Source organism: Camelus dromedarius, chromosome 31 (assembly GCF_036321535.1).
Source record: "Camelus dromedarius isolate mCamDro1 chromosome 31, mCamDro1.pat, whole genome shotgun sequence".
NCBI classification, from domain to species: domain Eukaryota; kingdom Metazoa; phylum Chordata; class Mammalia; order Artiodactyla; family Camelidae; genus Camelus; species Camelus dromedarius.
Window position 1 is genome coordinate 1,513,985 of NC_087466.1, and position 23,980 is coordinate 1,537,964.

At 63.2% G+C, this 23,980-nt stretch overlaps 1 protein-coding gene across 1 annotated transcript; it reads left to right on the top strand.

The window, feature by feature from the left end:
- The first annotated feature begins 247 nt into the window (after positions 1-247).
- On the top strand, positions 248-23,543 carry RTN4R (reticulon 4 receptor). Its single transcript, XM_064480956.1, has 2 exons — positions 248-475; positions 21,866-23,543. The coding sequence occupies exons 1-2, from the start codon at positions 454-456 to the stop codon at positions 23,263-23,265; spliced, it is 1,422 nt and encodes a 473-aa protein (XP_064337026.1). The 5' UTR covers positions 248-453; the 3' UTR covers positions 23,266-23,543.
- The last annotated feature ends 437 nt before the right edge of the window (positions 23,544-23,980 follow it).

Here is a 23,980-nt window from a genome sequence, read left to right on the forward strand (position 1 = left end):
GGGACGAGCTGAGCGCCTACCGCGGCCCGGCTCGCGCCCCCGGCCCGCACCGCCGCCCGCGCCCCGTGCTCCGCGCCCCGTTCCCCTCCCGCCGGCCCGGCCCGGCCCGGCCCGGCCCGGCCTGGCGCGCGCAGGTGGGCGCCCCGCCTGCCGCCAGGCCCCGCCCCGGCCCGCCCCCGCCCCGCCCGGCCCGGCCGGCGAGGACCCGGTGGAGCGCTCGCGCGTCAAACCACATGATCCCATAAAACATTCATCCGCTCCCGGCCCGCCGCCCTTGCCTCCGCGCCGCCGCCCGCCAGCCCAGCCGACCGGGCGGAGCGCGCAGCCTCGTCCCGCGGCCGGGCCGGGGCCGGGCCGGAGCGGCGGCGCCTGGATGCGGACCCGGCCGCGGGCAGACGGGCGCCGGCCCCGGAGCGACTTTCGGTCCCCGACGCGCCCTGCCCGACCCCTAAGATGAAGAGGGCGTCCGCCGGAGGTGAGTGCCGCGCCCGGGCGGGCCGGCGGGCGGGGACCCAGGCAGCCCCTCCCGAGACGCGGGGCGCGCCCGGGCTGCCGAGGCTGCGGAGGGTCACCGCGCGACAGCGAGGCCACCGCAGTGCCACCCCGGCCCCGGGAGGGCGGAGCCCGCGGCAGCAGGAAAAGTTGCCGCTTCCCAGGAAAGTTGGCGGCGGCGGTGGGGCCGGCGGCGGGGCTGGGGTGGGGGCTGCTGGCTGGAAGGGTGGGGTCCAGCCTCGGAGCGCCCCGGCCGCGAAGGGGTTAATGAGCAGGTCTGCAGAAGCGCGGGTACCGAGCAGGGGTGGGGGTGTCCAGCTGCCTCCATCCTTGCCCCGCTGTCTCAGCCCAGGAGCGGTCGTTTTTTCTGGGGTCAGACCGCAGCAGGATGAATGGGGGGGGGGTTGGCGACAGTAGAGGGCGTGGGGGGCGGGGCTGGCCCAGAGCTGTCCCCCCAGGGGACGGGCGTGGAGAGGCAGCAACCAAGCACCCCCTATCCGCAGCCTGAGAGCCCCTGCGGGCTCTGCTGAGGGGCACCAGAGATGGTGGGACTCCCACCATCCCCTCCCTGGCAGCTCTCCTGGGACCCTTCCCCCTACCTGGGGTAAGGTCCTGGGAATGGGGTTGGGGCTGACCTCCTGTTGGGGGAGTTGGGCATGCCCTGCCTGGAGAGTGCTCCCCTGGTCCCCCTCCCCTCGATGCCCCGCTGATGTCCACGGTGCTGCAGGCTGCACACACGTTTCTTTGCACGTGCACGTGTCTACAAGGGCTGCACACTTGTACACCGCATGTGCACACACATGCCAGGCTGCCCTGTGTGCACGCACACACATGCTGGGGGTGCACAACCATGTCCTCGCCCCCGCCTGCACGCCCACGGCCATGCATGCACATAGCAATGCCTGCTGTGGTCTCCACACTTGGCACACACTGGGGCCCCTCCAAGGAACCCGTTCCCGTGCCTACATGCACGTGTGTTAAGGGGGAAGCGCTGGGCAACCGGAGCTCAGAGAGTGAGAAATGGACTGCAGGACCCTGGCCCCACCTCTGCCTCCTGCCGTGTGCTGGTCTTTTCCTCCCCACCCCAAGGGCCCGTGGCCTGTGTGTGTGAACTCAGTATGTGTCTGCATGTGTGTCTCTGTTCGCATGACCACCACGTGTTCCTGTGAGCACATCGGCATGTGTCTCTTTGCCTCTGGCCATGGGTGCCCCTGAGTGCCCAGGCAGGCGTGGCCAGGTTCTACCCAAATCTCTAGCAGAGGCCCAGGGAGTGTGCCCCAGCCCAGGATGTGAGGCGGAAGGAGTGTCCGATTCCTCCCCTGCCCCCATGCTGGGGCAATGGTGGCTGTTGTGGGCTGGGACCCACCTGGGCAAGGAAAGCCCATTCAGACCTCCAGGTCAACACCATGACAAACAGGCCAGTCCCCTGGCGTGCTCTACAGTCTGCTGTTTGGTCCAGCTCAGGGCAGGTGTGTGCCCACCCTATGGCTGACCCAGAGTGACCTCAGGAAGGCTCTGCCCCTGGTGCCTGGGGGTCTCCATGCAAGAGCCTTCTTGGTGAGGGGTTCTGTGGTGTGTCACCTGCCTCAGGTGCTGTGTGGGGGTATGAGGTGAGGGTGCTGGTGACCCGCTCTCACTGTGGTGAGGAGGAGCCCCCCCAGGGCTCCAAGAGGCAAGGCCACACGGGCTGCTCCCCCACCACCATCAGTGTTCTTATCTGTGGAATGAGGGCAGCAGGTCATCCTTAGAGGGCGTGTGGGTGAAACAGAGGGGTGGCTCCCCTGGTGGGGCAGGCAGTGGAGGTGGCCACTCTCCCTTTCTAAGCCTCAGTCTTTCCATCTATAAACTGGGTACCGATTCCACTCCTGTTCCTGCTGAAGTGAGGGAGGAGCCAGCTCCCAGGCAAGGTCCTGAGTCAGGTGGTGTCACACCCAGACTCCACCTGGCAGAGGGCTGCTCACAACCCTGATTCCTGCGTGTGGCATGGCAGGAGAATAAGGCCTGCATGTGGGGCCTGGCTCAGCCACGGACCGTGATGTGACCTTGGGTGTGACACTTTACCTCTGCCTCAGTCTCCTCACCTGTGACGTGGGCCGGTAATCAGGCCTCCCTCAGGGTGGCTGGGGGCACTTAAGGGGTGAGGCCCCCATGGAGTTCTGACCCCAGTGTCTCTGCCTTCAAAATACTCAGAACACCCCTCCCCCAACTCGGCAGTTTCCATGCAGGGAAGCCCTCCAGGAGCCCTGGGTCTGCCAGTCGAACCCTCCCCCTCACCGTCTGCAGATGGGGAAGTAAAGGCCCGTAGAGGTCACAGGGAGTTGGAGAAGGGGGCGGGCAGATGGGGGGCAGGGAAGGAAAGTGGGCACTACGGGATGTGGCCTCCACATTGGGGCAGCGTCTGTGCTCTGCCCCTCTCCGGCGAGGGGCCTGCAGAACCCCCAGCCGTGGTTTCCCTGCGTGAGGAAGCGGCCCGCTGGGGGCCCCTCGGTCAGGGCGGGCTCTCTCCCTGTGGTCGTGGAGGAGGACAGCCTGGGCCGGCGGGTCTCAACAGCGTGAGGGGTTGTGGGGGGGTCTACAGGAGATGCGCTCGAGCTCTGGAGGCCAAGGGCTGCCCGGGGCTCATGGTGGGGCCGGGTTCGTTTGCTGTTATTCATTGCGAGTGACAGACAATGAGGGGCCAGCATGTGCAGTGTGCCTCCTCCACACTCTCTGGACCCGAACTCACCCTCCCTCTGCTGACCCCGGGACCACCAGCACGCTGGGCCGGCCCCTCCACGCCCCCCGCCCTGGCCTTTATTTGCGGCTTTGTGGCAAGGACCCTGTGGCAGCTGGTGCAGCAGGAGGGTCCCGGCCAGTGGGGGCAGAAGGAATTCACCCACAGGGCCGTGTTTCCTGCTCTCCTGGGCCTGTGGCCAGAAAGTCTCCATGGAGCCTCAGTCTGTGCATCTGGAAACAGGTCAGGAGCACGGAGCACAGGGAAGGTGTTCACGAAGGATGAGTGAATTGAATTGAAGTGAGTGTGGGAAGGAGTGAGTGTGTGTGACACTCCTGTCCCTGGGCCCCGTTGTGGGGTCGAGGGCTCTTGGCTGTGCACAGTCAGCGAAGTTCAGGCTGCCCTGTGCCCAGGTCTCTGACCTCTGGCTACCACCCCCCACTCCCGCCCCATCCCCCGCCTCTCAGGGCCAGGCCTTGGCAGCCTCTCAGCCTCGGTGTCTTCCACCCTGTGGCCTGCCTGCTCCTGCGCCCTCCAGACACCCCACCCCAGACGCTGCCTTTGCTTTCACCCACACACCAGTTCACTCATTCACTCACTCATTCCTGGCGGATCAGACTCGCTCTGGGCCAGGCAGGTGGAGGGATGTGATCCTTGTGCACCTGAGTTTATAGGACAAAATGCTTTAAAGGACAGGTGGCCACAGAGCTGAAAATGGCAGCCCAGCCCGAGGGCGGGCAGGATGTCCACACCCCTGCCTGTCCCTATGCTGTCGCTGGAGTGTGTGGGCCCACCCGGGCCCCACCACACCCGGTGTTTTGTGCTGCAGTTTCTTCTTTTATCGCTGTATTTTAAACATTTTGCACATCGGGAACTATTCTTGTGCATCATGGGTTTGCTGGTGTGTGTGGAATCCCTCCCCGAGGACACACCATAATTTATTTATTTATCCAAAGCTGCCTTGGCCTCTCACTGCTATGTTTGTGCAGCTGGACACCGGGAGACATGTCCTCCATGTGGGCCTCCAGGTCCCCCGGGGGCATGGTCATGTGCCCCTCCCCCAGCAGGCGATAGGGCCGGACCCCAGCCCCTCCCAGCCTCTTAAGGACTGGCCCCTTGGACCACTCCCGCACCTGGGGTCACGTCTCTGCTGGTGGTGAGGAGTCCGCCTCTGGGAGTTGATCAGGATTCCGCTGTGCTTCGCGGACAGTCCTTTGCAGCCGGCGCTTTGGGGCTGCAGCTCTCCTGCCCCTTCACTCATCCCCCGCGCCTGCCCTGCAGTGTCCCGACAGTCCTGTCACCGAGTGGGCCTGCGTCTTACCCTGTAGGGGATGGAGAATGGGCCAGGGCGGCCCTGTCCTACAGCCTTGCCCACCACCAACCCAGGACACAGGGCAGCCAGGCCCAGGAGGTGGAGCTGAAGGGCAGGGCTGTTGGCAGCCCTCCCAGAGGGGCCATGGGGGGTGCTGCACGTGCAGAGACCAGGGCCAAGGGTTGGCCCCGGGGGGCCTGGCAGGCGGTGAGCCCTACCCAGGTCCTGGCACGTGGAGCTGGGCCAATGGCGACATGGGGAGCCCAGCGGAGGGACCAGGGTGTCAGGAGCTGACTCAGCTTTGTTCAGACAGCTGCTTGGTGCCTGGGGGGTGCTTCTTGGCCTAACGCCATCACAGATCATGCTCCATGGAATTGAGGTTCCACGAAATGTTGGTGGGGGTTGGACAAGGGTTTTGTGGTCAAGCAAATTTGGGCCTGGCTGGGTAAGAGGTGCTGACGGAGCTTCTTTACCGAGGGCGTCTGAGGGCCTCCAGCTTGCGAGTGGGCGTGCCTCTGACAGGAGCCCCTGTATAACATGCTCGGGGCCTGGTGGGCCCAAGAACCCATTTTGGGAAACAGTGGCTGAGGTCCTTTGGAGGGCGTTGGGGGACCTTTGGGCCCCCAGCATGGGCCCCAGGGATGGGTGGGCCATCTCCCATACCCTCTACCAGGCACCTAGTGGGTGGAGGGACTGAGTTCTCCTGGCAGCAAAGCAATGTGCAAATTTAACCTTTGGGTTTATGGCTCTATTTCTTTGCAGCAAATGTCACGGGAAATGTCAGGCTGAGGCTGAAGCTGACGGGTGAGGGGCCCATTGAGGAAGGGGGTGGAGTGCTGAGGGGCCCAGGCCAAGGCGGGGCTCTGAGCCCCCTCACCTCCTCCAGGGAGCCCTCTCAGATTGCCTCCAAGATTGCTTGAGCCCAGCATGGTGTCCACGGTCTGTCCCAGCCACTGTGACCTTGTCGAGATGTTGCCTTTATTTACCTCCTGCCAGAGCCCAGGTGGGGCGGACTCGAGACCTGCCAAAATTCTCCCTACCCTGAAATCTGGGCAGCCGTTGGATCAGCCTTTGCAGCACCAGCTCGCTGTGTGACCTTGGGCAGCACCGCCCTTTCCTGGTCACCAGAGGCCGCGTCTGTGTCCGAAATCCAAGGCTGTTGACAAAGGCGGTGTTCCCAGCTCAGTGGGAAAACTCTCTGAATCCGAGGCGTACGAGGTGCTGGGCTCTGGGGGAGGTGGGTGGGGTGTGTGCAGGGCTGGTGGGGATGGGTTAGGCTCATGGCATCCTGGGCAGCTCCAGGCACATAGTAGGTGCTTAGTAAAGAGTAAGGGGCAAAGATGGGGCGTGGAGGGTGGAGAAGGGCTCAGGGCCAGCTGGGAAGTCAGCCCACAGACTCACTGGCCTCCTGGCTACCCTGGAAGGGCCAGCTCTGAGGCCTCAGCCTGGCCCGTCACCAAGTTCCACTCTGGCCCTCAGGTCCCATGGTTTGTCAGCAAATGTTTGCTGCCTCCCTGCTGTGCACCAGACCCGTGAGGGTGAGTGGGGGTCTCGGGCTCCCGGGCTGCCCCCACCCAGCGGCTCCACACCGCTTTCCCCTGCACACGCAGCTCTGCTCCACTGGGTGTCCTGAGTCCCCCAGATTTAGCCTGTCCCGTGGTGATCACCCCCGTACCACCTGCCTCGCCACCCCTACATCCAGGCCCAAGATCCAGAGTCCTGGCCACCTCCCTCTACCCTTCCCCAAAGGCAAGTACAATGTCAAGGCTGACCCCACCCTGCCCACCCCCTTCTATTGCTCACTGAGGGCCTGCTGTGGACCGGACCCCTCCTGGGCCCATGGCCATGGACGCCCACAGCTCCTCGCCGGCCATCTCATCCTCCTTTCAGGCTCTGAGATGCTTTCCTAAAACATGTTGCCAGCTGGGCACCTCCTGCCTACACTCTCCTGTGTCTACACCCCTAATGAGGCATGGACCAGAGATCTCATTCAGGAACGTCTCATCCACCCTGGCTCCCTGGTCCCAGCACCTGGCATGCATGCCTTTGTCTACCTCCTCATGTCCACGTCCCCAAGTCCAGCCCAGGCCTGGCACTGGGGTGCAGGGAGCCACAAAGGTGGGGTGGCCTCAGGTAGTGCCTGGAGTTAGCTCCCAGCAGTCACAGGAGCCGGTGGTCCTAGCCCTTGGGGATGGCCATTGGCCATCAGGTGGCAGCAGGTGGGCGGCCCCCCTCCAGGGCATAGGTCTGGAGGGAGAGCAGAGGTGCCCTCCTGTCGGAGAAGTGTTCTGGTGAGGGCAGGCGAGGACCTGGCATTGGGAGCCTGGGGCTTCAGCCCAGAGCCAGCTGTGCACCTGGCAGGTCACTCACCCTCTGAGCCTTCCTGTTGCACAGGAGGTTGAGAAGCGGGGGTCAGTGGTGAGTGCTGTCCACAGGGCCAGTCCAGCGCCCCTTCCTGTGCGGGTGGAGCTTCCTGCCCTGAGCTGGGACTTACTTACTATGGGATTAGAGGCTGGTGATGGGGCTTCCTGAGTCCCAGTGGGTAATGGGGCCCACCTCCTGGGGCCTCCTCAGATTCCCAAGTCCTCCCCAGCTGCCCTGCCCTGAGGACACCACGGTGGCCCTCAGGCAGGTGTGTGGTAAGTGTGGGCCTCACCATGCTGAACGCAGAGGAGAGGCCCCGTCCGGGCCTCTCTTACCCCTTCCCACCAGCACTTCTGCGTGAGGTCCTTGCCGCCCGGCCCAAGGGGGTCTGTGATGTATATTTCATGCTGTGGTGACCCAGTGAGAAATGGGGCTGGGGGGCCAGAGTGGGATGGAGGTGGGAGGTGCAGGCCCTCAGGCAGGGACAGCAGCTGGGGGGGGGGGGGTGCTGGGGCCCAGCAGGGGGATGGGGCACGTGGGCACTGAGCCGGCCACGGCACTGAATTGGAAGGAGGTTTGGGGTCCCTCTCCCTTCACTGTGTGGAGACTTCACCCAGTGGCTCACTTTGCACCAACCAGCCTCTAGTGCCATGGGAAGGCGATCTGGGTTCCTGCCTGGTCCTTGGGCAAAGCGGGGCCTGGGCAGCAGAGTGGTGGGCCACCTGTTCCCTAGGTGTGGCTTCTGGCCCAGAAGCATCTGCTGTCCCCAAAGATGCGGTTGGAAGCAAAATTCCAGAAAGACCAGTCCTGGCTGGCCACCAGGATGCACTAGGTCCCACATTAGAGGGTCTTGGGAGGACTGTGGGGCCCGAGGTCGCACAAGACGCCCCGCAACCAGGTCTCCCACCTGCCTCCACAGCACACCTGGCCAGGAACCTGGGAGTGGGCCCTGTACCCCAGCCCCCCCTTCTCAGAGCCCAGCCACACTCCCTCCCACAGTCTCCTGCCTCTTGCCTCCATCTGCCTTGGTTGAGGCCTCCCTGCTCTCTCAGGACATGTCCAGCCCAGACTCGTCCTCAGAGAGCACAGAGCTGGCCACTCACTCCCCATCCGGCCCCTGCCCCCAGGCTCCCTGGGGCCCCTGAGGGGTGAGGTCGTGTAAGGCAGTGGCTGGTGAGCCTGGTGGGGACAAGGCTGTTAGGTCTCCTTGGGGGCCAAGACCCCCAGGGCCATCTGAGGAAGCAGAAGGACTGTCACTGTCACCCTGGCAGTGAGCAGGACCCCTCCCAAGGTGGCCTTGCCCACATGACAGGGAGTGATGGAGGGGCCAAGGAACGCCCTGGGGCTGTGGTTCCTGGGTGTGGCCTAGCAGGTGACACTCCGCCTTGGGCAGGACCCTCCCACCCTGGCTTCTACCTCCATTCTCTCGACAGTGCTTTCTAGCATTACTTTCAGGCCAGCCCCCCCGGGCAGCAGGGGCCTCTAGATTCCTGTGACATGTTCTGCCCCCAAGGCCCTCTGGGTCCCAGGGAGACACCCCAAAGGCCACGAGGTCCCAGAAGAGAGAAGTGCAAGTGTGGGTGCAGGCAGACTGGTGAAAAGTCTGAGGCCTGGGCCCCCCACGGGGCCCCCACCGAGGCCACACTGGCCCTGGGTCTGAAAGACGCACTGGAGTTGCTGGCCAAGGGGGAGGGGAGGGGGCGGGCCCCTGGTGGGAGCAGAAGCCCAGAGACTCCGGATGCCCGCTGCATGGGGCCGGGCCGCTGGGGCCACTGGGTGCTGGGAGGAGGGAGACAGGGTTCAGAGGAGGAGATTGTGAGGCCATGAGGGGTGCAGAGGGAGGGGTTCTGGAGCCAGGAGGATGGGGCGGGGGCTGTGGAGGCCGACAGCGGCAGGCCCCAGCAGGAGGCTGGTCCACTGCGCTATGCTCCCGGCCGTGTGACACGTGGCCCCTGCATTCCGGCCGTGTCCAGGCTGCCTTTCATCTCCCCGCCTCAGCCCCAGTTTATGTCAGGCAGAGGCTGACACGGGGACAGGTGTGACAAGTGTCTGGCTTCCTGTTGGAAAATTGGCAAAAGAAAAACTCTCCCCATAAAGATATTCCATCTACATACCTCCTGGATGTCACCGAGAGGGCCCGTCACGGACAAGACAGATGGTGGCCCTAATGGACTCCATCCTTCACCTGCTGCTGGAGCCGCGGCCTGGCCCCCTAGGTGGCCTGAGGCGGGTGGTGGCCGGGGGTGGGGGATCCGTGCCCTGCGGAGCCCTTCCTGATGCCAGGGCTGCCCATCCCCACCCCCAGGTCACAGGAAGTCTGAGCAGTACGGCCATGCTCATCAGCAATCGGCCGTGGTGGGGGGCAGAGTGTCCCTGGGGCGGGCAGTGGGAATTAGGGAGGGAAACCCTGCGGCTCATTTCCTGCTGGGTGGCTGGCACTGACACTGGGGGCTTCACTGTCCCCATACTGCCCCAGGTGGGGTCAGGCACATCACTCGACAGGACACCTACCTGATGCCCCTTCCCTGCCAAGACCCTGGCTAAGCTCCATGCGCTCTGCCCGTTCGCCTTCTCCCTCAGGGGCCCCACCTGGGCGAGTCCAGGGTTGGGGCAGGTTTGAAGATGGACACATTAGCTGTGGCTGGGGAGGGGAGTGGGTTGGGCGTGGTGCGGTTCTGAGAACCAGGCAGGCCTCCCAGAGCAGGTGCTGCCTGAGCAAAGGCCCAGAGTGTAGGTCCTGGGCCAAGGTCAGTCTGGTCAAGCACCAGTGTGCCCTCCCTAACTGTGGCTTGACGTCCCTTGTCCCCTGTGCTCACCGACCCCACCTGGGCCCTGGCCTCCACACCCTGCGAGGTGGTCCTGTTGTCTCCACTTTTCAGCTGAGGAAACAGGTTCCCAGAGGTTGGGAGACCTGCCTAACCTGCCCACACCCCCACCCCAAGGCAGAGCCAGCGCCCAATGCCCTCCCTTCTCCCATCGCCTTGTGGAGCCAGTGTGGTGGGCAGGGACCCCACGGCACACGGCTCTCGGAAGGGGCTCCCGCTGCCTGAGGACGGCCTCACCCACCCTTCCCTGGGCAGGCTGTCGCGTCCAGTGTCGACACACGAGACCAAACAGAGTGAACTAAAAACACTTCTGATTTTACTGGTTTGTGTGCATTGTAGAAAATCTGGAAAAATACATCAGGCTTTTAAGAAAGAAGCTACATTAGCTTACGCTGTCATAACAAAATACCACTGACCGGGGGCTTACACAACAGAAATGTGTTTTCTCACAGTTCTGGAGGCGGGAGTCTGAGCCCAGGGTGCGGCAGGGTCGGGCTCTGTGAGAGGGCGTCACGTGTGCTTGTGTGCGAGCACGCTCACCAGGTGTCTCTTCCTACAAGGGCACTAATCCCATTGTGGGGCCCCTTCCTCACGCCCTCTTCTAAACCCAGACTCCACCTCCAGACGCCATCATGCTGGGGGTTAGGGTTTCCGCCTATGAACTGGGGGACACAGAATCTCCCCTGTGAATTTGGGTGTGCTGACCTTCAGCCTGTAGTGGACGTGAACCTGCCCTCAGCATCAGGTGCCGGTGCCTCACCCTGCAGGGACGTCGGTGCTCCGTGGACTCTCTGGGCCTGGACGTCTTGAGGAATGATGTCTCTGCCGCCTCACGCTTCTTACACTCACGTGACAGACATTTTAGCACCATCTGCTGTGCTGTCACCTGCCCTGGTCCTGCCCCAAGGAGCCCACAGCCCAGGGGGGGCAACCAGCAGGAATGGGCAGTGCAGAGGCCTGCCAAGTTGACCATCGGAGGTGTGGAGTGAAGGGGGCACCCTGGCAGTGGACAGAGGCGGGGGTGTCAGGGCCCCCACCCCTGGGGATTTGTCAGGTTCTCAGAGCCAACCTCCCCGTTCACAGATGACAGACCCAGGCCTGAGAGGCAGAGGTTGCCGGCAGTGGCTGAGCTGAGCTGGGCGGCGTGGCTGCAGCCATGGGGGGTGAGGGGAGCAGCAGGAGGGTGGATGGTGGGCGGTGAGCAGCCTGGCAGGGAGGCAACTGGCTCTTACAAATGCATCGAGCAGAAGGGGTACAGTGGTCTGGCCATCGGGCACTGCTCGTAGCAGGCTGGGCCCGTGGGGCTGGGGGCACCGGCCAGAGGCACGCCCTTCCCTGATGTCTACTGGCTCGTCACATGGGCTGGCCTTGGCCCAGGGGGCCACACAGTGCAGGGTCAGCGTAAGGGAGGCCATTACTTCGCTCAGCGGTTATTGAGCGCCTGCTGTGTGCAACCCCTCACACGGGCCATCTGCAGATGAGCAGACGGAAGGGCCTTCCGGGCACCAGGCAGGGACCAGGTCTGTCTGACCCAGGCCTGGGCTCACGCTGGGGACCCTCACATGTTGAGCTGTGAGGAGGGAATGGGGATGTGAAATCATTAGGAACATTTTTAGGAAAAAGACAAATGCCTTTTCAGGCTCTGTAAAGTCAAGCTATGGCAGCCTGGGCAAGGAGGCAGGGAGGCCGGCCGAGCGCTGGGTCAGCCCCCTGCGGAGTGAGAGGCTGGGCTGCCCTGGTCCTCAGGGTCACATTCGGGGATGAGTGGAGTGTGGCTTGCAGATGGCCCCTGCCTCTGATTGCCCGGCCGCGGTGGCCTCCAGCCTGACCCTTCCTCGGCCAAGGGGGCGTCGTGCCCTGGTCCACTGGCCGGGGCACCGGCCGGGGCAGGTGCTGAGGAAAGGAGGCCACCCTCCGTGCCCCGCCCCCAGGGCAGCCGTCCCCCTGCACGCTGGGAGCGCCTCGCACATCAGCCTCAGGAAGCAGCCGAAATACACTGACCTGCTTTTCCCAGAGGCAGCAGCGCCTGGTCTTCCCACCCTCGCTGGTGAGAAGCCGCCAACAATTTCCATCCCAAATTGATTTCAAATAAGGAAGAGTTATCACATACAATCATATAGGAATAATTTATCACTCGTTAATAAAAGAGCAATTACTTATTCACGTTACCCCTGTCTGCGTGCCGTGGGTTTGGATACAGAAACGCAGTCGGGGTTCTCGGAGAGGCCACGGGGAGGCCGGTTTGTGCTCTGCCAAGATCAGAGGGAGTCCCCTCCAGGGGCTCAGACCGCCCACCCCAGGGGCCCTGCTAGATCCCTGCTCCTGAGGGTCCCTGTCTGGGGTTGAGGGGTTGGGGCTGTGGACTGGGAGCAGGCAGGGCTGAGGAGGGGCTGCCCGGCAGCGGTGGGTGGGACTGTGGAAGGCCCAGCACACAGGTGGGGCTTCAGGTTGGAAGCTGTCCCTCCAAGAGTCTGGACTTCAGAGGCCTCTGGAGCCAAGCGCGTGGAGCGTCCCTGGAGGCAGGGCTGTCCTTGGCCACCCTTGGCTGCGCAGCGGAGGAGGAGCAGCCAGGCGCTGGCGGAGCACCGGGAGGCCTCGCGCTCTAGGTCCCACTCTCTCCCCCTGCACTTTGGAGCCGCCTGCTTCTAACCCACGTGTGTCTGCACCTTCTGGCACAGACACTTTATTTTCTTCTTTTGACTTATCTCTGTTCCTGAGATTTCAGTGCCAAGTATGCAATCTTTTAACAAAGATAACACTGTGGTCAACCATATCCTGCTCAAAGTTAAAACCTGCCCCCAGCCTGCCTCCAACCAGCCGCTGTTGCCATGTTCCCCGTCTTTCCAGGTGGTTACCGTCATGTTTCCGCAGCCCTTACCCCCGCCCCCTCTTCTCTAGCACATTTCCCAGCGGGGCTGTCCTGCGATCGTCATTTAAATTCATAACCAGTGTTTCCTAACCCAGGTCACATAGATGCTCTTCACCACCTGCTGACCTTCCCACTCTTGTGTGGCCTTTTGTTTTTCCCAGAGTTTACGGTTGACTTTGTCTTTTTTCTCTTGTCCCATCTGTCACCCTCATGTGCTCTGTCCTTTGCATGTCAGGCATTCTACTGGGTCTCTTGTGTTTCCCTGGCAGTCCTCACTCCAGGCCTATGTCCTGCTGGGCCCACCTGGGCCAGGCATGCGTGGCCCCCTCACAGCTGCCCATGACTGCCCTTCTTCATGCAATGTTTCCTGGGTCCCATGTTTTCCTCTTTCTGGATTTATGTCCTGTTTTAGCTGAGGCACATCCCCAGCTAACTGAATAAGGAAGGCACAGTGAGGATCATCCTGTGAGCCCTTGAATGCTGCTAGTCTATTCAGGCTGGATTGGCCTGGTCCAGAATCTCGGGTGAAGATCGTTTCCCCAGGGTTTGAAGCCATTGCAGTTTTGCTGTCTCCTGTCGCTTTTCCTCTCTGGGCCCCCAAGGCCTGAAACCACACTGTGAACGTCACGTGTTGTGCCAGGCACTCACCCAGTGCAGGGCCAGGTCGTCAGCTCCTGGAGGTTTTCTGGTATTATTTCTTTGACGACTTTCCCCTCTATGTTCTCTGTTTTCTTTCTGGAATTCCCTAATACAAATGCTGGATCTATATTTGTCTTCTGAATCTCATCATTTTTCCCCATCTCTTTCTCTTTTTGCTTTTCTTTCTGCAAGGCTTCCTTGACCTTGTTTTCCAACCCTTCTATTGATTTGGGGGGTAATTTTAGCAATTTTATTTTTAACTTCCAGGCACTCTTCTTGTTTTCTGATAGCTCCTTGTGCATAGCACCCTGTTCTTGTTTGAAACCCTCTTCTATCCGTGTGAGGACGCCGGGTAGGTTTGTCCTGTTTCAACCTGTTCTACTTCCTCTAGAGTCACTTCCACTCTGTGGGCACCGGCACCTTTTCCAGACACCTGGTTTCCCGGTAGCATTTGCTAGGGGCACTGAAGGTAGTTGGATGCTGCTCTGTTGAGACTGGGGCTTGTCCACTGGCAGGTGGTGGGTGGTCAGGCAGGAGCTGCCCTGGACACCCTGGAGGTCGAGGTGGAGGCCCTTCCTCTGGGCATTTCTCCAGCGGGCAGCTTTGTCACCCCATCCCTGCCCCTCGTAGTGTGTGTTCAACATCATCTTCAATCTGGGGATGGGTGAACAAAGGTCTCTTGTGAGGCCCTTTGGTCCGTGCTGGGCTCCACAGCTGTCTGAGCACACCTCCTGTCTCCACTGGGGAGGCTGTTCTGGGCGCATTTGCAGCATAGCCTGGCTGTCGTGCCCTCCCACCCAGGCACAGCCTCTTCTGGACAAAGCAGGGCTGCTAGGCCAGGTGGGGAGCGGCCTCAAGACTGCAGAGCGATCAGCATCACCACAGGGTCACCTCTGAGCTGTGGGCCTCTCCTCCCTGAGGAGTCACCTGAGACAGGCTGACCACAGTCAGAGCACCAGAGGCCCCACACCATCCTCCATGAGGCAGGATGCTGGCCACAAAGCCAGAGTCTGGGTGGAGGTGCTCAGTGGGGTTCCAGGCTGGAGGCATCTCAGGGCCCTGGGGAGGCCAGTGCTGGCCTGTTGTCATCCTCATGTCACCAGTGTGGAGACAGCATCCCCGGCCACTCGGTGAGAGGGTACAGAGCCAGCATCTGAGCCCAGGGCTGCAGGGCCCTAGGGCCCACCTCGGGCAGCCCAAGGGGCAAAAGGCTTGGGTGGAGGATGATGCTCTCTGGGGTGGTCAGGGGGCTCAGAGCATGGGTTGGAGGGGAGGCTCTGCAGCTGACCCGCTGCACAGGACTGCCTTCCTTTCCTGTTATCTGGGTCCCTTGAGGCTCAGGGCCTGCCCTGGTCACCTGGTATGGCAGGAGGGGGGTCTTGGACCCTGTCCCCTGGCCGTGCTGTGGCCCCTGGTCACCTCACCTCGGTAAGCCTCAGAGCCCTTGTCTGTGGAGTGGGTTGATAGTCTTCCCTTCACCGTGCTGTGGGGTGTGATGAAACCCCCTGGACTGAAGGAAGTCTGTGCCCCAGGCATTCCAGGGAGGCCGAGGGCCCCGTCCCCCTCTCCAGGCCCTTCGTCTGGTGCTGGGTGCTGTGGGAGGCTGGGGTATAAAGGGGGAGGACAGGGCCTCCTTCGGGGACAAGCTCATCCACAAAGGCCCTGCACAGCCTTCTGATGCTGGGAGGCTCAGGGCTGTCTGGTGTCTGCTCAGCGCTGGCCCACCACTCACCTCTGGGGTGGCGGGGGTCTCGCCACAGCCCCTCCAAGCCAGTCCAATCGCCCCAGGACCCCACGCCCTCCTGGGGGCTCTGTGGCCAGGTCGTGCAGAGGGTGACCCACTAGCACCACACCGTCCACTTGGGCTGGGAGGAGGGCACACAACGAGTCAGTTCTGACACACTTCCCAAGATGTTGGGATTCAGGCTGACAGGATGTCCCTGTTAAGAACAAAGACATAGTGAAGGTGGGACAGCCCGGTCCAGGAAAGGAGAGGCATGGGCGTGCAGGGTCTTCTCACAAACGGGCATCCCCGGACCTTCCTGTGGACAGACAGCCACCTGGATGTGGTGACCTCGGCCGGTGGTGACACGAATGGGAGCATCTCGGGCTGAGGGTCCCGGACCCCCCAGTTGCCTCTGGCCATGGGTGCTCAGCAGGCCTTGCTGGCCCCCTCGACACGGTCCCAGCTGGCACTGTCCCAACCCTTGCTAGCCCAGCTTAATTTCAAAGCCCCCAAGCACCCCACCAGTGTTACGCCCACTGCGAGGCCCAAGCTGCCTGGTCAAGAGTGTGTGCGAGAGTTCCGCTCTCCTGGGATGGCGAAGGTGAGCTCCAGTTCACTGCTCCCTCCAGACAGGGCTAGCCGTAGCAGCAGCCGCCGAGGGCGGGACCGGCCGGTTCCTGGGTGAGCAGGCAAGGGCCTCCACAGACCTGCATTTATCTTTCCATGGCCAGACAGATCCTGCTTGGGCAGAGGCTGACGCCTGCCTTGTTGGTGATGTTGACAAGTGCCGAGGGCTCAGGACACGTGGGAGTGTGCACACTCGTCGACTCTCACTGCAGAGGACAGCAGACCCCCTGTCCTGGCTCCTGGGAGGGGCTCCCATGTCTGTCTGGCCTCATCACAGCAACCCTGCTGCTGTGTGGCTGACTCACCTCTGTTCCCTGACTCACCCAGGTCCCAGCAGCACAAGCCCTGGGACTGCGCTCCTATTGTGTGCTCCCTGAGCGTGCACCCCAAGTGTCCCTGAGTCTCCCATAGTGTCCCCCAAGTGTCTCCCCAAGTTCGTGCTCCTGCACCTCATCTGCCCTGTCCGAGGCTGACGCTCTGGGCCTCACAGGAGTGGTCGGCTTCCTGTAAGCGGCAGATGCGGGTTCCCTGGAGGAGGTGGGACTGGACTGGGGAGAAGGCAGGACCCAGCACTGTTGGCCCTGCCAAGCAAGACACCCAGTCCTGGATAGGAGCCGGCAGTGGACAGGGATCGGGGCAGACAGGTGGGCGTGGTGGCAGGTGTATGGCAGTAGGTCCCGGGCCCTGGCACTGGGGGTGCCCCTTTTCTGAGCCTCCCCAGGGGCAGGGCATGACAGCCACTGGCCGGTTTCTCATTAGCATCCTGTGGGGACTCAAGCCTACACTCACCGCCAGATTAAATTAGCTTCAGGACCCTGATGAGCTGGTCGTGGAGACAGAATTCTCCAGGTAATTAGGCAGCAGGCATTTGTTGGTGGCCTGATGAAATTGGGGGAGGGGTCCAGCCTCTGTGGGGGAGGGAATGCTGGCTGCGTCTTTGGAATGAGGGCGGGTGTGGCCTGCACTGGCAGCATCCTGGGGCTGGACGAGCCTCCAGGTGCTGGTGACATCAGCCTTCCATATGAGGCTCCCTGGGTGGGGGCTGAGGAGGTGGGCGTCAGGTGAAGAGCATGCGGGCTGGACAGGGTGAGGTTCCAGGCTGCAGTCCAGCCTTGGCCAAGGATGGACTCCTGAGGCTTGGTCGTCAGAGGTCCTGCCCATCAGAGGGTCTTGGATCTTCACCCTGGCAGCGGGTTTCTGTCTGGGGCCCCATCAGGCCCTTGTGGCCCCTTTGATCCCCCATGTGGCACGTGGTCAGTCCACTCCTGGGCCGCAGGTGTCACAAGCCAGGACCACATCCTTATCTCGTGCCTGCAGTGCCCAGTGCGGTCCCTACCACAGGGTCCCCCTCAGGAACATGATTGTGGGTGAGCTCTGCATCCAAGGCTTCCAGCTCTGGCTGGGCCAGGCCCCCTGGCAACTCCCAGGTGCTGTGTTGGCTGGAAATTTGGGGTTCAGGGTGGGGCTGATGGGTAAGTTTGGGTAGAAGTGCTTTAACTCTTTACTGCCCAGCAAAGCCTTTCAGCAACTGGATGCTATGGGGTCAGGAATCCTACCAGCTCTTGGGTTGTGAACAAGTGGCCTCCCCACCAAACCTCATTTTCTTCACCTGTAAAGTGTAGATAAACTGGACTCCCAGAGAGTTCAGAGACAGAGAGGCCCAGCCTTGGCTTGGTCTGCTCGCCCCAGTTCTGCCCACGTCTCATGTGACCTCAGGTAGGCTCTGCCCACGGTGGGCCTCCATTTCCCCCACTGCATGCAGCTTGGCCTGGTGCTTGGAACTGCTCAGCCCTGCATCCAGTACCCTCCTGCCATGGTGGATCACCTTGCCCATTACCGACCTGGCCAGCCCACCTGACCTGCCCCTGCAGCCACCACCCCAGAAAGATCAGTAAGGAACAAGGCTCGTGGGGCACAGCGGCAGGGGGCTGGTGATGTGGGGCCCCACAGAGCTGCTGCCACCCTCCCCCCTGCACCTGCAGCCGGAGAAGGCCGGGAGACGCCCGGGCCACACGTGCTGCCCCGCACATGTCTGTGCCTGGAGGACGGACGGAAGGTGGGTGGGTGGTGAGTATGAGAAGCAGTGACGACCGAGGGGAGACAGATGGACGACGGGGGCGGGCGGGTGAGCCCGTTACTGGTGGGGGGCCGGCACTGGGGAGGGGTGTGAGTACAGCCGTGCTGGGGAGCTTTGACCCTCTGTGGTGTTCCCCACCCCCGCCCAGAGCTATTTCTGGCTTCGCTGTGCTGAGCTGTGGCCGCCTGCTCTGCCCGTAACCGCGGTCTGTGACATGACCCTTCACGGGTCCTGAGCCGGCGGATGTCCTAGCTGGGCTGCAGCCACCGGCTCCTTCACAGCCTGCTGACCCCAGCCTCCTTGGGGGCAGGCAGCAGCTCAGAGCCTCCCAGGACGTGTCCCCCTCAAGCCACCAATGGCACAGGACCCCTCCTGTGCCGCCAGAGCCTGTCCCGCCCTCACAGCCCAGGCCCATTCCTTCCATGGCCACACAGGGGCCACTGTTCAGGCTTGGGCTGGAGGTGGCCCTGTGGCTCCTGTGCTCGCCCGCCTTTCCTCCTGGACCGGCTCCAGGTGGGAGCAGGCCATGGCGTAACTGCTCACTGCCTCAGTTTTCTAATCTGTAAAATGAGCTCATGATACCTCCCCAAAATCTGATTCTTACACAGCTCTGACTCACACTTTTTTTATACCAGCTGATGGACCCTCTAACGACCCCTGAAGTGGGTGTTACAGCCACCCCATAGCAGCAGGGAGGCATTGAGGCCCGAAGGCTCCGGGCCTCCAAGGCTGCCAGCCTAGCGCCGTTGCCATGGCCTCACCAGTGGGGACAGAGGCGTCCCCATGGGACCTCAGGGCAGCTGTAACCCCGCGACCTCAGCCCAGGCTGGGGGCCCTGGGAGTGGTGGGGGCCAGGGAACACACCAAAGACCTCCTGTGCCTGCAGCCTCCTGCACTCCCTGTTTCTGAGCTACTGACCTCTGCCGCCGTCTGCCCGCCGTGCACTGGCTCCTGCGGGTGAATCCCGAGAAGCCTCCTGCCCCTCCTGGCTCCCCTCCCTCCTGCTCCCCCCGCCTCCTCCCCGCTCCACCTTCCTTCGCGCCCTCTGCTGAGACCGTGGAGTGAACCCAGGCCCTTTGCTGCCCAGGAGCTGGGCAGGTGAGCAGTGCAGATGCCCTGGGGCCACGCCCAGGCCTGATGCCTCCAGCCTCCTGGGCCTGAAGGAGAGGCCCTGAGCGGTCTGGTGACTGTCCCCCAACCCCCAAGGCAAGAGTAGCCAGTCCTCTCCCAGCCGCAGCGCTCGTGCCCCGACCACTGCTCCAGAGCAGACGTTCCCTGTGTGACCGTGTATGAGAGCCAGGCCGGCAGGGCTGTTTCCTTACCACGTGTGCCAGGAGGCAAGCCCCCGCCGGGTGCAAATAGGAGGTGGGGCTGGGGAGCAGGTGGCCGGCTAGAGCCAGTGGGCAGCTTCAGGGAGAGAAAGGAGAGGCAGGTGAGGCAGGGCCCTGCCTAGGGGCCCCTGATGAGTGGACGGGATCAGTGAGGGAGCAAACCTGGTGGCCAGAGAGTGGCCGGCAGGCTCAGGGGGCTGCAGAAGCCAGGGAGGTCTGGGCCTGGTCAGGGTGGTGGAGGGCGATGGGCTGAGAGGATAGGCAGGGGGATGGGATGGGGGGCATGGATGGGGAAGCCTTTTAGATTGGGCAGGATTAGGTGAGTGATGGGGTCCACCCCTGGGGTGGGGCCAAGGAGATGCCCTCCCACTACCTGGCAGGGGCCTGCTTTCCAGAACCCCTGCTGCGAATGTGAGCACATGCCGCAAAGTTGGGTTTGATTATCTCATAAAAAGATGCCCCCTCTGCTTGCTCAGCAGAGGAGTTGCCATGGAGACCAGCGGGCAGGCCCCAGGAGGGGCCAGGCTGGAGCCAATTACTGTGGCCAAGGCAAGGGGAGAGCCCACCGCCGGCCGCCGTGCTGACAGCAGGGCCTGTGCGGAGGGACCGACCCTCAGAAGTGGGTTTCTAAAAGGCAGTTGGCTCCGCGGGAGCGGCCATGTCTGCTCCTGAGGCCGCTTCCTGGCAGGGCTGTGCCACGTGGCCTCTCTGACACTCGCCCCCACGGCGTGGCTCAGGCCTCGTGTGGGGCAGTTGTAAAGTGGGCAGGGCCCCGAGCCCATGGCTTCCGGCCTTCTGGGAGCCCAGGTTTGGGGAGGATGGCGGGGTCGGCCCATTCTGGTGGTCAGCTGACCCCAACATCAGCCGAGCTCACAGCCCGTGGCTTCAGGCCTGGGAGCCATGGGTCAGGGTGCGATGGTAGCCCAGCTCAGTCGGTGATGTGGCCGCTGACATAGCCAGGTTGGTGGTGAGGTCCAGACTCTGGCCGGGGAGTACCGGGGCCCCCAGCCCACTCGCTCCAGGCAGTCCTCTGCTGCAAGTTCTGGGACAGGCAGTACTGCTTTCATAGCACGCGGACATCCTGTGACAGCCATGAGGTGTGGTGGGGGCTGCACAGTCAGGCCTGGCTGTCCAAAGAGGCCCACACAGAGAGAGCCGGGAGAGGCTCCCAGCAGTTTAAATAGAACAGCGGGCTGAGGTGCCCCCTCATGGCCTCCTGTGCGTGGCCAGTTCAGAGAGGGGCGCCCAGGGCTTAGGGATCCTGGGGCTGCCATGTCCCCAGCAGCCCACAAATGGCCCAGCCCCGGTGGCCAGCAGAGCACAGGGGACAGAGGAGGCCCCTAGGCTGTGGGGAGGACATGCTCCTTGTGACGGCGGGGAGGGCCGGGCTTGCTGAAGCTCTAGGCTTGGGGTGAGCATGTGCACGGGCCCAGGCAGAGGACCTAGTTAGTGGGCAGGGGGCCCCAAGGTCACGGTTCTGGGTAGGGGAAGCTGGCCTGTGGCCTTCTCCTTTCTCCCTTCTGGCTCCAACTCCAGCACTTAGCTGGCCTCGTGTCTGCAGAACCCTGCTCTCAGCTAGCTGCCAAGGAAGGTGTTAGCTGCCAAGGAAGGTGTTAGCTGTCAACGCAGGTGTTAGCTGATAACTGGAGTGTTCACTGATAAGCCATAACCCTCCCAGGGGTTCACATTTTAATAGACTCACTCCTGAAGGCAGAAAGAGCCTTCGGCATTCAAAGAGGTGGCTCTAATGGTGGGCTGATAGGCCATGAGCTCAGTACTGGGCATATGGCCCTGCTGGTGAGACCAGGCTGGGTACAGCACCCCAGGAGGTGTCCTGCCTGGCCTGGTCTTCAGTGAGGCCCCAAGATGGGGAGGGAAGAGGGGAGATGCACCCCTGGGGCTGGGGCGGAACCTGCTGGGAGCATGTCTGGGCAGGAGGGTTGAGGGCAGCTGGGATAGGCAGAGACTGGCTGGGAAGGAGCGAGCTCCTTGCCCCGGGGAGGAGATCAAGCAGAGAATGAGGCCAAGGGGCGGAGGCTGCAGGAGGTGTTCCTGTAAGGACAGTGTGGGAGAGGGAGCAGCCTGCCTGGAGTGGCTACTGGGGCAGGCTGCATGTGTCCCGCAACCCCCAGCCTGGGCCTACCTGCCCTCCTGTCCCTGCCTTGGGCACTGGCTCTGAGTCTATGATGGCTGAGTTGCTCCTGTGCCTAGGGCGGCTGGGGCAATTTCCCGGTGGGCCCCAGACCCCCACAGGAGGGCCACAGACGGGGCTGTGGGTCCTGGCTCCACCAAGGCCCATGCAGTTCCTTCATTAAAGTACAGCTCCCCGAGGTGGTGAGGCCCCCTCAGAATCCAGGCAGCCCTGGGCCTCAGGGGTTCCAGGGGGCCTGGGCAGGGCACAGGGTCTGAGCTGCAACCTCAGTTGAGCTAAAGCTCGAGCCAGCCTTGTCCTCGAGTGTTTGCCAGGAGCCCCTGTCCAGCCAGGCCTGTGGGCTGAAGGGGCAGAGACAGGCTAGGACAGCACTGGGATGGACAGGGACAGCGGGCAGGCCCAAGAGGTCTGGCTCTGTGTCAGCTAGAGTCCCGAGGAGGTGTCTGCAGGCTTGCATGTCTGTCCCAAGAGGCCTTCACGTGTGCCTCGGTGGTGGGGGCCTTCACGTGTGCCTGTTAGCGCGTGTGTGTTTCAGCGCCAGGCGGGGTGACATGGGTGTGTGCAGGTGGGCTCCCCATGAGAAGTATGTGACCCCTGGCTGTTTTGATGCAGCAGTTTCTGCATGTCCAGTGAAGCAGGGATCACAGCACCTGAACTCCTAGGGCAGCGGTGCATCCTGGGCTCGCCCCAGCCTCGCAGGGCCCCCTGCCCACTAACCACCCTCTGCTCTGCCTGCAGGGAGCCAGCTGCTGGCCTGGGTGCTGTGGCTGCAGGCGTGGCGGGTGGCGGCGCCGTGCCCAGGTGCCTGCGTGTGCTACAACGAGCCCAAGGTGACCACAAGCTGCCCACAGCAGGGTCTCCAGGCCGTGCCCGCTAACATCCCAGCCGCCAGCCAGCGCGTCTTCCTGCATGGCAACCGCATCACATACGTGCCAGCCGCCAGCTTCCGCGCCTGCCGCAACCTCACCATCCTGTGGCTGCACTCGAATGCGCTGGCCCGCATCGATGCCGCCGCCTTCACCGGCCTGGCGCTCCTCGAGCAGCTGGACCTCAGCGACAATGCACAGCTGCGTGCTGTGGATCCCACCACGTTCCACGGCCTGGGCCGCCTGCACACACTGCACCTGGACCGCTGTGGCCTGCAGGAGCTGGGCCCCGGGCTGTTCCGTGGCCTGGCCGCCCTGCAGTACCTCTACCTGCAGGACAACGGGCTGCAGGCGCTCCCCGATGACGCCTTCCAAGACCTGGGCAACCTCACACACCTCTTCCTGCATGGCAACCGCATCCCCAGCGTGCCCGAGCGCGCCTTCCGCGGCCTGCACAGCCTCGACCGCCTCCTGCTGCACCAGAACCGCGTGGCCCGCGTGCACCCGCGCGCCTTCCGTGACCTCGGCCGCCTCATGACGCTCTACCTGTTTGCCAACAACCTCTCTGCGCTGCCCGCGGAGGCCCTGGCGCCCCTGCGTGCCCTGCAGTACCTGCGGCTCAATGACAACCCCTGGGTGTGCGACTGCCGGGCGCGCCCGCTCTGGGCCTGGCTGCAGCAGTTCCGCGGCTCGTCGTCCGAGGTGCCCTGCAGCCTGCCCCCACGCCTGGCCGGCCGCGACCTCAAGCGCCTGGCCGCCACCGACCTGGAGGGCTGCGCTGTGGCCGCTCGGCCCTCCCGTCCCATCCGGACCGGCGGGCCTGCCGACGAGGAGCCACTGGGGCTACCCAAGTGCTGCCAGCCGGACGCTGCGGACAAGGCCTCGGTGCTGGAGGCCGGGAGGCCGGCCTCGGCCGGCAATGCGCTCAAGGGACGCGTGCCACCAGGCGACAGCCCGCCAGGCAACGGCTCGGGCCCAAGACACATCAACGACTCCCCGTTCGGGACTCTGCCTGGCTCGGCCGAGCCCCCACTGACTGCAGTGCGGCCTGAGGGCTCCGAGCCCCCAGGCCCTCCCACCACTGGCCCTCGCCGGCGGCCGGGCTGTTCCCGCAAGAACCGCACGCGCAGCCAGTGCCGTCTGGGCCAGGCGGGCACTGGGGGCGGCGGGGCTGGCGAGGCGGAGGGCTCCGGCTCCCTGCCCGGCCTCGCCTGCAGCCTCGCCCCGCTGGGCCTCGCACTGGTGCTGTGGACGGTGCTCAGGCCCTGTTGACCGGCTACCGACCACGAGGCTCCCCCCAGCAGCCAGGTGTGTGTACATACGGGGTCCCTCCCACGCCACCAGCCAGCACCGGTGGCAGACCCTCCCTGACGGATGCCTTCCACCCGCCCACCCCCTCTCGTCTCCACCCCATCATGTTTACAGGGTGCGGTGGGGGCGTTTGTTCCAGAACGCCGCCTCCCGCCCGGATCGCGGTATATAGAGATATGCATTTTATTTTACTTGTGTAAAAATATCGGACGACGTGGAATAAAGAGCTCTTTTCTTAAGCTATGGCGTCTCAGGCTGGGGATGCTGTGAGCCATGAGAGGCAGGCAGGCCCTGGAGGTGCAGCCCTGCCCCAGGCATGCACATGGAGGCTCAGGACGGGGCACAGTTGCCAAGAGGTGGCCACCAGGGATTTGTGGTGCCTGCGCCCACCCCCGGCCGTGAACACTGACGTCAGTGTACCTTGACCGCCTCCCTTCTGGCTGGGTCGACAACGGTGTCCAGAGAGAGGTATGTGTCCTGCACAGACCATGTACTAGGCCCATAGGAGCCAGACGAGGCTGCCTTTGTGGGGACATGTGCTCTGGGGTCACATAGAGTCCCTAGAGGTGCCAGCCCAGCCCCAGCTGCCGCCAGCTCCCATGTGGGTTGAGGTGGTCCCAGGAGGAGCCTGAGGTCCAGGAGGACCCTGTGCAGGTGGGCTAGGGTGGCCCTGGTG

What these genes read in the sequence shown, in the direction of transcription:
- RTN4R (XM_064480956.1), top strand. Translation starts at nt 454, where the DNA reads ATGAAGAGGGCGTCCGCCGGAG. An exon ending in GAAGAGGGCGTCCGCCGGAG is followed by an intron (nt 476 to 21,865) that starts GTGAGTGCCGCG and finishes CTCTGCCTGCAG; the next exon opens with GGAGCCAGCTGCTGGCCTGG.